The sequence below is a fragment of the Haemaphysalis longicornis genome, unplaced genomic scaffold (assembly GCF_048455015.1).
Source record: "Haemaphysalis longicornis isolate Haplotype H1 unplaced genomic scaffold, Haemaphysalis longicornis Haplotype H1 scaffold_2, whole genome shotgun sequence".
NCBI lineage: Eukaryota > Metazoa > Arthropoda > Arachnida > Ixodida > Ixodidae > Haemaphysalis > Haemaphysalis longicornis.
Window position 1 is genome coordinate 262,884,819 of NW_027526295.1, and position 12,053 is coordinate 262,896,871.

Genomic DNA, 12,053 nt, shown 5'->3' on the forward strand with positions numbered 1-12,053 from the left:
AGTCGTCGCTGTGCCGCTTTGTGCTCCATCCACTTTGATTGCTGACTAGTGACAGGCCTCACCTTGTCTCCAAATAATGCATCCTTGGGCAGCCTCTTCTGTGGGTAGGCAGATGCGATCCACAGCATCAGAGGTTAGAATTTACATAGCAAAGGGAGGGTGGCCGTGCTTGCTACTCTGGGTTTTGATGATTGCGAGGCTGCGGAGTGCGACAGTAGTCCCGCGGAGCAGTCAGTCACTTTGGCACACCTTGGGTGACGGAAAAAGTTTACCTGTCTAGAGCTTCTTTTTTGGCGGATTCACTGGGAGCCACCACTTCCATCCACGAGTTCACAGCAGCCGCCGAAAAACTACAGACAGTGAATGTCCGCTTGGGTTGCTGTGATGCTGGTTCCACAACCAGCTTGGTTGTCCGTTGCAGCTCAAGGTCGACACAGCTAGTTCAAGGACTGAGCCCATCCCATTCCCATTCTATTCCAGGGTAAAGGCGCCTAATTCCATTCCAGTTTCATTCCTCGAAGCCTTGTTGGCGCTACATTTTTATTCCATTCCGGAGTCTCGAAAAAGTCTGATGAATCCAGAGCGATTCCAAAACCAGAGTGATAGCTCTACAAGACTGACACACGCGCACGCACACGCGTGCATATTTTCTCTTGATGAGGCAAATGCTCTCGCATTGAAAATTGATTGGTCTGCTATGTTTATGTACCTGCAGTTCCAACTGTGTTATATCTTTAGCTTGGGAGCATTAGCAGTGCTAGATGTCGAAAACTAATGATTATGGTGTCTAACGGGCCAAAACTACACAGGTTATGAGGCGCGACGTAGTGGAGGGCTCCGAAAAAATTTTGACTACCTGGGGATTATTAACGTGCGCCGAAACCTTGAACACACTGGCGTTCTTGCTTTTCGCAAGTCTCCGTCTTCGGTGTCAGCCTCTCCCTGTCAAACGTGGCAGGTGGCGTTTAGAGAAATTTTATTCCTCCCTCCTTCCACCTGCTAGCAGTATGGCAAAACACCGGCGATAGCAACTTTGTAATGATGCTTCAGTGGCAGGTGGCAGCGATTAGGTTCTAGTGAAGATAGTAGCTTAGTGAGTTCACAAGCAGCGGTAGTGGTCGCCAGTACTTCAAGGCTGCAAAACGGTAGTACAAAGGGAGAAAAGGTATTAAAGAACGCTGTCGGATTTCCTTTGCATCAAACCAGTTGATTACTCTTTTTTTTTCTTTCAGTTTGGTTGCTTCCTTGTCATACTTCATAAAAAAGTTTTTGTAAACTCTTGGATGAATACAAAATATGTGTTAGGCAATTGTTTACTATCTTCAGGGAGAGATGTACTCTAGAAACAACATAACAGTGCAATACGTGCATAAAGGACATTTTGTAGCATTTAGGTTGTCATCCTCAGAAACTTCCGGGCTTTTTTGGTGAGACTAAATTTTCTGTTTGGTTGAAAAGGAGAGTGCCACAAAATTTTCAAATGCCAAGGACCTCAAAAATATCGAGGTTGGTCCGACCGACTCTGTATTTTTCCGTTCACTCAAACCGTTTGTTCTTTTGGTTTGTTCCGGTTCGGGTTTAGTTCTAAAATGGCGGAAAAAGTAAGGGTTCAGTTCGGTTCCGGTTCGGGGCAAATATTCGTGTTCGGTTTCGGTTTTTGGTTCGGTTCCGGTTCGGCACCCTGGTCGCAATTACAGATATGGAGATCTGGCATCTGTTGCAACTTCACATTGTTTTTAAATTTTTTTGTTCATGGCAAAACACAATTTGTTTTGACCTGTTTGTCATTTTGGTGTAGTTTTTGTTTTAAAACAAATTTTAGTCGAAACGATCAAACCTTGCCGTGCACAAAGCCCTAAATTTGGAAAAAATTGCAGCCACCGGAAATTGCGCATCACCTGTGATATCTTTGCAAATTTTTTTCTCGCGAGGTACACATGCTGAACTGTGCAAGAAAAGCTCACAGGATATTTGTTTTTAGATGCGGAGCATCTCATGCTTGGGGCTGTGTCCTTCCCCCCCTCGTTGTCGTTGTCTGCCGTCTGCACTCTACTCATGTGCGTCTCTTCAGCCCCGTCAGCGTTTGGGCTGACATCAGCGCAGTCCACTATAAAAAGAAATAGTTTGGCGGCGCCCGGTTTCGATCCCACGACTCTCTGGCCGCAACGGGAGGTACGTGGCGCTCTTCCCACTGCGCTACAAACCGAGACGGGAGCATGTGCTACGAACGCGCCTTATGTCCTTCGCTCATTCAAACTACGTCAAGAAGCTACTGATAGAACGAAGGCACGGGAGGCTGAACGTCAACGGAAACGATGAACTGAAAACTAATGGGAACTTCAGTCGACCCCATGGCTGCTTCGCATACTACTCAGGGTTCCCCTATGGGAAGATGGTGTAATTTTTCTTTTGCATTCTGCTTGCAACTCCTTTACCAAAATTTGAGCAGCATGTGATACCGCTGGCAGCATCTCCTGGGTGCAGGCCAAGGTTTTTACTGCAGGTTTTGCAGAACAACATAGTTTCCCCTCCTGGCTCCTGTTGTTTTTCTGCAGCTACAAATGTTCTTGCTGCTTCGACCTGGGAACTTGTAGATAAAATGGATCGTCCCATCTAGTCATTACTCGTACCCCATACGTGACGACGGGCCTCGATTTTGGGCTCGAGCCCTCAGATCACCCACCGGATGTTAGATGAGGTTGCGGCGGTACTGCAGGTTTCCCTGCTCTTTTTCACCATGATTCTGGAGCTGTGCACCTCTAAACAAAACTATGGGCAATGAAAACGTCTAGATGCCAGAAAAATAACTTTCACCACCATTTCATTGTCTTTCGACAAAATGCGTAGCTCACAGAGTAATGATCCACCTGTTGCTGCCTCTACCGTCGTCGTGGTCTTTGTCACTTGCTTCTTTCGAATCACCGTCGTCACTAACTGATGGAAGCATGCAGTCCTCCTCCTCACTGAAGTCATTATCACTTTTGCCAAGTGCACCCCCGTAGAATGCACGCGATGAGGAAGCGACATGCTTGCCAGCTAACAGTGCGCATGTGGGATTCAGAAAGACTGTACTGATTTTGCTGCACCCTAGTGCAAAGGAAGAAAACTTAATAAAACAAAGTTTACTTGTATCTCAAAAGATGTTGCATCATGTATACAAAGAATGTGGCCACATCACAGTGAAAAAAGGCCACGAAATTTAACCTTGGGACTCCCACGTCAGGCAGTGCCCAACAACGGACCGCAAACGGTTAAGGCAGCTAGCAATATTAAGCCTAAACATAGGCCTAGCAAGGACCAGTGGCCAAGGCTCTTATTTATATGAGTGATGAGGAGGAAAAAACACAATGGGAAACGAATCAGGACCATTTCAATTCCTATAAACTATAGTTTCGCAACCCATGAGCAAATGTTCTTGCACCGTGAATATTTTAGCTTGTGTTAGTGTGAATGTATGTGATAAGCCAGGTGGCAAACTATTCTAGAAAAAAAATTGTGAAATGTTCATCTCAAGAGTATTGTGGTCCTGTAGAACTACCTAATTATGCCATGAGAATCTACTAGAGATTAGCAGTAATTTGATTGCCTTCAAGTGGAATCGGCCATAACTAGGTCGCCCTTGTAAGGATGAGGCCATTTTACTGTGGCGCGTGAAAAATTGCCGAACACTGTTCGTACTGTAGTTTAGGGTTAGGGGAACAGTAGTGCAACTGTGCGCTCGTTACGCGTATGGGTAATTTGCTTTCTCGTTCCGTATCTGCTTAGTTGGTTAGGAGAATGTGGAGATCTTCGGATATAGAGAGCTGGACGCGACACTGTGTGTGGGCTCAGCTAACACAAATCTTGCACAGGGCTTGCTCGAGTGGGTGCTTGCAAGACTTGTGCGTTAACTGCTGCATGGTCTTCCCCTTCCTGCTTTCAGCAAATGATACTGAATTTCCGAGTGTCAGAGCTTCAAGTGTTACTGGGATACGCCGGCCGGAACAAGTCAGGCAAGAAGTGTGAGCTTCAGCTGCGGGCCCTCGAGCTTCTGCGTGTCCACTCCACACCCATCTTTATGAAGATCCGGGAACTGCACAAGTGAGTGCCTCTGCTCTGCTTGACGTGCTGGCACACGCTGTGTCAGAACACTCGCAGAGAGCGAGCGACTGTATTGGTGACAAGCTTGTGCGCATATCACAGAGAGCCGCTGGCGTTGCAGCCACTGGGAAGGGCGCAACCAGGATAACCTCTTTTTTTCCAGAGCGAAAAAACTCATTTGAATGGGGGTGTGATTGCTAACGTGGCGACTGTCATCGCAACAGAGCCGCTGATTCGTGATTGTGCTTGTTTGCTGCCGCTGGAGAAGTGTCTTCTTCGTGTTGTTTGTCCCTCATCTTGTGGTGCACTTTAAGACTTCGCCATGTGCCAACTCGCCCAAACCAGTCCGCGGCATCTTAGCCTTCAACCCAGCGTCCCGGGTAATTGTGGTCGTAGCGCCAAATCCTCCCCTGGCGAGCCTGGGTGGGCAAAAGTGAGTTGTAATTGCCATAGCAACGTCGCCGCCATCTTGAGCTTGGAGGCGTACTATTTGTCATGACAACACTGCGAGGAGGCGCAAAATGGGGGAGAGGTGCTGATGCTTTCCTCCCCTCGCTTCCCTCCCCCCGCTAGCCCCGCGCCCTTCGCGCCGCCCGCTAGGCCTCGCTGAGACCGGCGCGCCTCCACGCAGGCGTACGTAGGCAGCTGGGACAGTAAGACGGCAGCCGAAATCGCACTTCAACACTTTATTCATGTTATGAAAATACGACCGAGCACAAACGCAACGTGCCGTGATAAGCACTGATGTTCGACACGGCATAGCATAAGTTGACATCGAACACGGTACACATAGTTGTACAGCTAACGACACCAGCGCTATCGTTCAGATTAAATTCACGCTTCGCGAACGAGTGTCTCACCTTTTGCTAACACGAAGCAAAATCACTTCTTGCTGCGCTTCCTTCCTGTGCATGGGGCATATAACCGCTCTTCTGTGGTCTTCAGAACCCTGACACAATATTTCTACTATGTTACGACTCGCACGCGAGCCCCGCAACTTCCCTCGCGCACCGCCGCCGCTGTCACCACTGTCACCGCTGTTGCTCCGGAGCTGCGGCAACCGTTATCCCACTGTCGCGCATGCGCGCCTGAAGTCGCGCCGGGAAGAGGCGCAGTGGGAAAAACAGTGAGAGGGGGAGGAGTGTTTTGCTCGCCCAGCACCGCTGCTGCTTGGAGCGCGTAAATCAAAGAGGAACTAGCAAAGAGTCACCTCGGACTCCCCAAACCACTACTCCGGAAGAGTGGACGGTTGGAATAGCATGGATGCGACCACGTCCATCCTCTAGGATGTGGGCCACATGTGGGAAAGCACCGTAGCCCACGTGACCCTGGATCCAATGGAGGCTAGTTCTACCCCTTCCGTCGGCACTCCTGCTGGACAATGGGCAAGCACCAGCCGTGTCTGGGTGCTCCTGTTGAGAAGAGGAGTGCACTTTCCACCAAATGAGATGGCGGTACCTTGCTGGCACTTTTGCCGGACAATAGGCAGGCTCAATAGGGCTTCAATAGGGCTCGTTAGCACATGTCAAGAAGCAGCAGCTTCTCCGGAGTGCCCACCTCTGAGAGTGAGGGAGTGTTAGCGTGGATCTTAACGGGAGCTGTGTCCCAGTAGTCACTCGTACATGAATCGACATACCCCAGTGGGCAAACGAACTGGGGGCTTGGTCAGCCTTGACGGCTCCATGACCGCTGCCTTTCCATGTCAACTCCACAAGTGCCGGAATATGGTTCCTATGACTGATGCAAGTAAAGCCCACGGTAGCGAGGAGTACTTGCGTTGACTTGGTCTTCACTGCTGACGCTGGTGGTCATAGCACTGTCTTCGTGCTCGCATAAAGCTTCCTGTACAAAAATGGTCCGCTGTTTCATCAATCCTGGAAAGTACGTGACTAGGTGCACCGTAGTGAAGTGCTGATGCCGTACAAGTCCGGTGTAAGAGTGAGCACAGGCAGAGCTCTGCGGTGCGGGGAAGCAGCAAAGCTGAAGTGCTTGCACATTCACAATACGCGTGGATGGCTGCTTATTGAGGCCCTTTCAAATGGAACCACCTCCTGCAGTTATGCACTCCATTTCGGGGCAGGTTGTGGATAACTGGTTTGTTGGCCTTGGGCGACCTCATTTTGATGTAGAAAATGAAGCCTGGCAGGTGGGCTGTGCGATTGGAACGGCTGCTTTATTTTTTTTCCTGTCATATGTCTAGCCATTGGCAGGAATAAAAACCTAGAACTTCTCAAAAATGCAATTTTAATCTTTCAGGCTTCTTAATGATAAAAGCAAGTCTCGGTAAGTATATTGTTCTCCGGCTGCTGAAGCAAACCTTCGTAAGCATTTGCATTTTTTTAAAACTCTTTGTTGTGTACCTGGGTCTAGGAAACGTGTGTGTAGAGCGTTAAAAAAAAAGCATATGTGGAACTTGACTGTAGGAACTGAAGCTTTGTGCTGGTTCCTACTTGAGATTTTGCGCTTGTGTCAAGCAGCAACTTAATCAGAGGGTAGGGTGTGTGTCATGATGTTGACCTCGGCATTACGTGTCGTTGCAACGAAATTTGCTGACTCTTATACCCTGATCAAACTAGCATATTTCGTACCCATTCTTGCACAAGGCTGTGTGGTGCCGGTAAGGCAGGGCTTAATTCTTACTCTTTTCTTCCCCCGGTTCTGGGCTTACAGGCAAGCCCACATCCTAGCAGATCTTTCGAGGCAAGCATTGCAAAATGCCTTAAAGGAAACATTGTGGGGAAGATCCAGCACATTGTGTGCGAGACTGATTTCTTTTTTAAATGCACATTTTTTTGTCTGTGTTTGGATTATAAGAGCGTAAAGTTTAATCAAACTGGGATGTTGCAAGTTTTCTAAGACAAACATGCTGACACTTCGAAAACACATTAAAAAATGCATTGAAGACCATTAAAGCTTACAGCCTTATTGAAGCAAAGTCATTGAAGCATCGCAAGCCAAAATACAGATTGCGCATGTCCTAAGTGGGGGGTTATTTTGACTTCAACTAACAAAACTAACAAACAAAATAGAGGCACATTCTTTATGCACAAATCTTGTTGGGGCCTATTTTTCACTTCACAGTCAATTTCCGGTACCCTTCGGCTGTCTGTCAGGCTGTCCGTTTTTTTAACAGTTATGATCGATGAGCCGTGCAGTCAGCGCAGTCAAGCCGATTCGGAAAAACTGCGTGTCACAGGAAACATCACTAAATTGGCAAGGAAGATGAAGAAAGGGAATCGGCATTTTTATATTGATTTTTCTACCAAATAAATACATGTAAATGCACCTAGAGTAGTTGAACCGTGGCCTAGGGACTCCAGACTTTAATCTGCACAAGAAATCTTATAATGTTTACAAATCATTTAAGTGTAACGAAGATATGCATTAGGCACGTTGTACAAAAATGACTGCATAATACCTCTCCAAGGGTTGTTCATGTGAGGTCTCAGCTCCTGCATTGCCTTTGATTATAAATGCTACACTAGAGGTTGCTGGGCTGCAGACCTCTAGAAATTAAGCATCACAATAGTGCTGCCATTCCGGAAAATGTTGCGGCAATGCTGTTTAGTGTGTGCAATGGTGGAAAAGTTACACCACTTGCTCCTAACCACACCAGTTCGATGAGGCTTCTACATGCTGTGAAAAATGGCCAGTTTCAGCCGAAAATGCACCTGTGCTGTGCCGAGAAGCTGAAAGTGTGGATCAACTTAAAGAAAAAGCTTTCTAGCGCCATGTCCATGAAGGCAGAACTTAGCCAATACATCTTGGGTTTCATGGCCACTGGCATGAGTACCCACTTCAGTAGGAGAAGAAGCGTCAAAGTGCCCCAAAATAGGTCGTCGGGGGCTCTCGCTTGGTCAGGGCCCCATGAAAAGACAACATATCCTTTTCTTTTCAGTGGGTCAGTCAGTGGACACGCGATGTTTGCAAAATTTTTGATAAAGCAATAAGTATAGGAGCATAGGCCTGGGAAGCTGTGTACATAGCGAGTTTTAACATGCCACAAGAAAGCAACGTGGCCAGCATGAACTTTTTTTTGGTCGGGTCGAGTCGTGGAGGTGTCTCCGATGTGTCCAAGAATGGTAATCTCACAGTAGACAAAACGATTTTTCTTGGAGTTAAGCTGTTGGCCTGCTTGTTGGAAAACTCCAAGTACATCCACTGGGCATGTAAGGTGTGTAAGCTGTTGGCCTTCTTGTTGGAAAACTCCAAGTACATCCACTAGGCATGTAAGGTGTGTAAGCTGTTGGCCTGCTTGTTGGAAAACTCCAAGTACATCCACTAGGCATGTAAGGTGTGTGTCAAACGTCAATGTGAAGACAATGGCATCGTCCAAGTAGCACATGCACGTTGACCATGTAAACCCATGCAGAAGGGAGTGCATCATTCACACAAATGTAGCCAATGTGTTGCAAAGGCAAAATGGCATCGCTCTGAGTTGGTGAAGGCCTTCAGGGATGATTGTAGCTTATTCATTGATGGTAGTCTGCCAGTAGCCAGAGCGGAAGTCTATGGACGAAAAATATCTGGCACCATGGTTGCAGTCAGGTGCATCATCAATGTGCAATAGCGATTAAACATCTTTCTGTGTGCTTTGTTTAGGTGTCGATAATCTTCGCAGAAGCGTCACGTGCCATCTTCCTTCTTAACCAACATGACAAGCGGCGTCCACGTGCTGGAAGACGGTTCAACTAATATCCTTTCTGAGCATTTGTTCGACCTCCTGCTGGATATCGAGGCGTTCAGCGTGGGATACACGGTGGGCTGTCTGTGCACTGGTGCGGCATCGCTGGTGTTTATGCGATGGGTCACAGTAGATGTTCAGCTTATGACCTTTTAGGATTCTGAAAGGCAAAGGAGAGTATGGTATGGTCCTGTGGAAGATCTGACGCTATCATGGCCCTGATTGATTCTACTTGTTGAAATGGGTTCGCTTTGGGATTCGAATCTGCAGGTGTGTGAGCGCCCAAGGCAAAGACGTCGAGAGTGTCCAAAGGGTGCAGCGTGGCAAGCAAAATTCCCCCGGGAAGGACGTGAGGTGAGGAACTCAAGTTGAGGAACAGAAGGCTGAAACGGCAACAACGGTGCGCTGAGACGACATAACTGCCGTCAGCAACAGAAAAGGTGGGCTTGATGACAAGGACGCAAAGGTAACTGGTATTGGCGGCCGATAGAGCGAAAACGATGCTGGGGAACGTCATCGGAAGGAGGAGAAGGAAACCGAAGACTGAAAAGCCCCTAGAGCAGTCAATCAGAGCGGCATGATCGGAGGAAAAAAAATCAAGCCTGAGGATAGGGGCACCAGTGCATTTTTGAAGGATGCTGAACAAAATGGGGGCTTCATGGCCAGCGATTTGTACTCGAGCAATGCTCATTCCAACGAACTAAAGGCGTGCCTACGTTGGCTACTCGCGTGGCACGTTGCATAACCGGTGTGAGGAGCTTGCAGAGATGATGGAGGGTTGAGCTTACTACAAAATAGTGGGCTCTTTTGTCAATGAGTGTGGATAGCAGCACCGTCAACAATAACATTTAGTAGGTCGGGCTTAGTATTCAAAGTCAGTGGGGAATTTGTGTGAAGCAGAGTGGCGGACCAGGGGTAAACAGGATTGACATCATTGTATGGATGGGGAGAGACGGCTGAATTAAGGAAAGAAGCATTTTCATTGAGGTATGCCTGATGCTGGGGTGGAAAGGGTTCGGCTCGGTTTACAGGGGAAAAAAAAAACATGGAGAAAAGAGTAAGGTGATGCAGACACTGCTGAAACAATAGCGAGTCACGTGTCCAGCATGGCAGCAGTGAAAACAGACAGGCTTGTTGACAGGAGTTAGCCATTCTTCAGGATTTAGGTCTTGAAACTGGTGTGGGAGGTACCCGTGTGTACTGGCGATACTAGAAAAAACTTGGAAGGTGTTAGGATGACGACTTGGATAAGGGTGATGAAGGAGAGGTACATTAGGGTAATGTGTCCGGTTTAACAGCTAAAAAGCACAGCCTTAAGCTCATGGTGGACTAATTTTTTAGTTACGTTGTCGAACTAGGAAGGGGGATGTGCCAGTGGAGTATGTGGGCTAACGTACGGGATAGCAGAGGACCCCGGCTAGCTTTGCTAGAGAACGCTACGCGCCGTACACTAGCCCCGCGGAATCCGAGGACTCACGCACGGGTTCGAGTACTCACATGCGGTAGACAGGCTCCGGCAATCCAAAGTGAGGCTTTATTGCCTGGCAGATACAGTGCATACACCAGACAACACGACTATCGCTCGCGGGGAGACAGTGGCTCCTGTCGCTCGCTCAAGCCGCTGGGCTCAGACCTCGATATCCGTCATCACGGCCGCGGGAGCAGGGGAGGCATCCCGAGGCGACCGATCAGGGCAGAATCTCTCGGCAGAGTCCGTGGAGCCAACTGGGTTCACCGTCATCGCGGCATATCGTGTAGGCACAGCCGAGCCAACCGACTCCGACCAAATCGCCCAGTCGACTCCCCGCCGGAGCGCTCGTTCGTCCCGCAGGTCAGCTCGGAGGGGAGAGGAGATCTTCCCCAGGTCGGGGAGAGGGTGGCGCTAAGGAAGGTGACAAACTGGTCCTCCTTCCCTCGCGCCCTCGCGCACACACGTTCGCGGCAAGCCGGTTCGGCGCGTCGCGCGGGGTCATGAAGAGGACACGACCTACGTGACGCGCCGGCTACCCAAGATGGCGGCTCCCAGCTCGCGGAAACATGTGCAGGCGAGGCGTAGGGGAACACGGGCCCCCACAATCCCCCCCTCCTCAAGACCGAGCCTGCACCGCTTGGACAACCGCTGCCGAGCCAAAGTACAACACACCCCGAAATTAACAGCACTCGCCCCCGGTCAACAAAGGTCCGCAAAGTTCCTAACAGTTCTCCCATCTCGAAGCAGCACCACACCACACGCACAGTCCACGACACACCTTCAGTCCAGCGCGTCTTGTAGTCACCGGAGGTGGGGCAGCCCAGGAATAGCAGGCCAAGGCAGCAGATGTAAACAGCAGGCGAGAGCGGCAGGTGTAAACCGCAGGCCGAGGCAGCAGGTGGGCCGACGTCTCCTCAGCCAGATGGGGCCTCTTAAGCCAGTCGTTCGTCCGGCAAGGCCACCAGCGTCCGCCGCAGAGACGGCCGCCATGGTCGTGAGGGCACAAGAAGAGCCAGTCGACACGGGGTCGTGGCCCCGACAGTGTGCAGGCCGGGCCTGCCAGGGACCAGCCCAGAAGAGCAGCTTTTGTAGTGCTCGTGTGCTGCCAGTGAAGCGCCCGTGGCAGGTGCCTCGGAGAGGCGCCAGGTGTGCCTGCTCAGGAGGCCGCATCTCGATCGTCGCTGAACCCCGTCGAGCAGGCTGCGGCCTGAGGACGGGGCCTGGGCTGCCAGCGATGGTAGGCACCAGCGGCTGCTGGAACCGGTCGCGTGTGGTGTGGCTGCGGGCGACATGACCAGACCGGGGACAAACGCCAGGGGGGGACGTGCTGCAGAAACAAGTCGGGAGTAACAGCAAAACAACGGCCAACTTCCCTGCTGCTGCTTTCCGAGTGGGAAAGCGAAACAGTGTGCTCGGGCCAGGCTAGGGCCAAAAAGGGAACCCTAAGACTGGTGCAGCGGTTGGATAACCCGGAATTTCGTGTGCTCAGGGCAGAAGGCCGCCCCGGTATCACACACTACATTCGAGGTTATCAAGCCAAATCACGGAGTGGCAGAACTTAAAATGTAAGCCTTAGGTCCCACGCGTGATCGGCCGCCCGCGAGTCGCATAAAGAGCTCAAAAATCGCTCTTCGCAGACTGCGCGGGATAACCACCTTGAAGGGGTCAGAGGCCTCCTTCGATGGGATGTATATCAGCAGAAGTTCCCCTTAGGTTGAGCAGAAACATATCCTACAAAAAGAAAACAGCAAAAAACGAACAAAGCAAAACTATCAAATAAACAAATAAACGCGCCTGCAGCAATTCAAACTGCTTTGC

At 49.8% G+C, this 12,053-nt stretch overlaps 1 protein-coding gene across 5 annotated transcripts in view; it reads left to right on the forward strand.

Annotated features, from left to right (window-relative positions):
• The window catches only part of Su(var)2-10 (E3 SUMO-protein ligase Su(var)2-10), an 81,345-nt gene that overhangs the window by 6,934 nt on the left and 62,358 nt on the right, over positions 1 to 12,053 (forward strand). For 3 of the 5 annotated variants that reach the window (XM_077700457.1, XM_077700454.1, XM_077700453.1), the window contains exons 2-3: positions 3,923 to 4,080; positions 9,035 to 9,118. In XM_077700457.1, coding sequence (XP_077556583.1) covers positions 3,923 to 4,080; positions 9,035 to 9,118 — 242 coding nt within the window. Of the gene's footprint in view, positions 1 to 3,922; positions 4,081 to 6,336; positions 6,364 to 9,034; positions 9,119 to 12,053 lie in introns of all 5 variants that reach the window. The other 2 variants (XM_077700455.1, XM_077700456.1) reach the window with 2 other exon arrangements.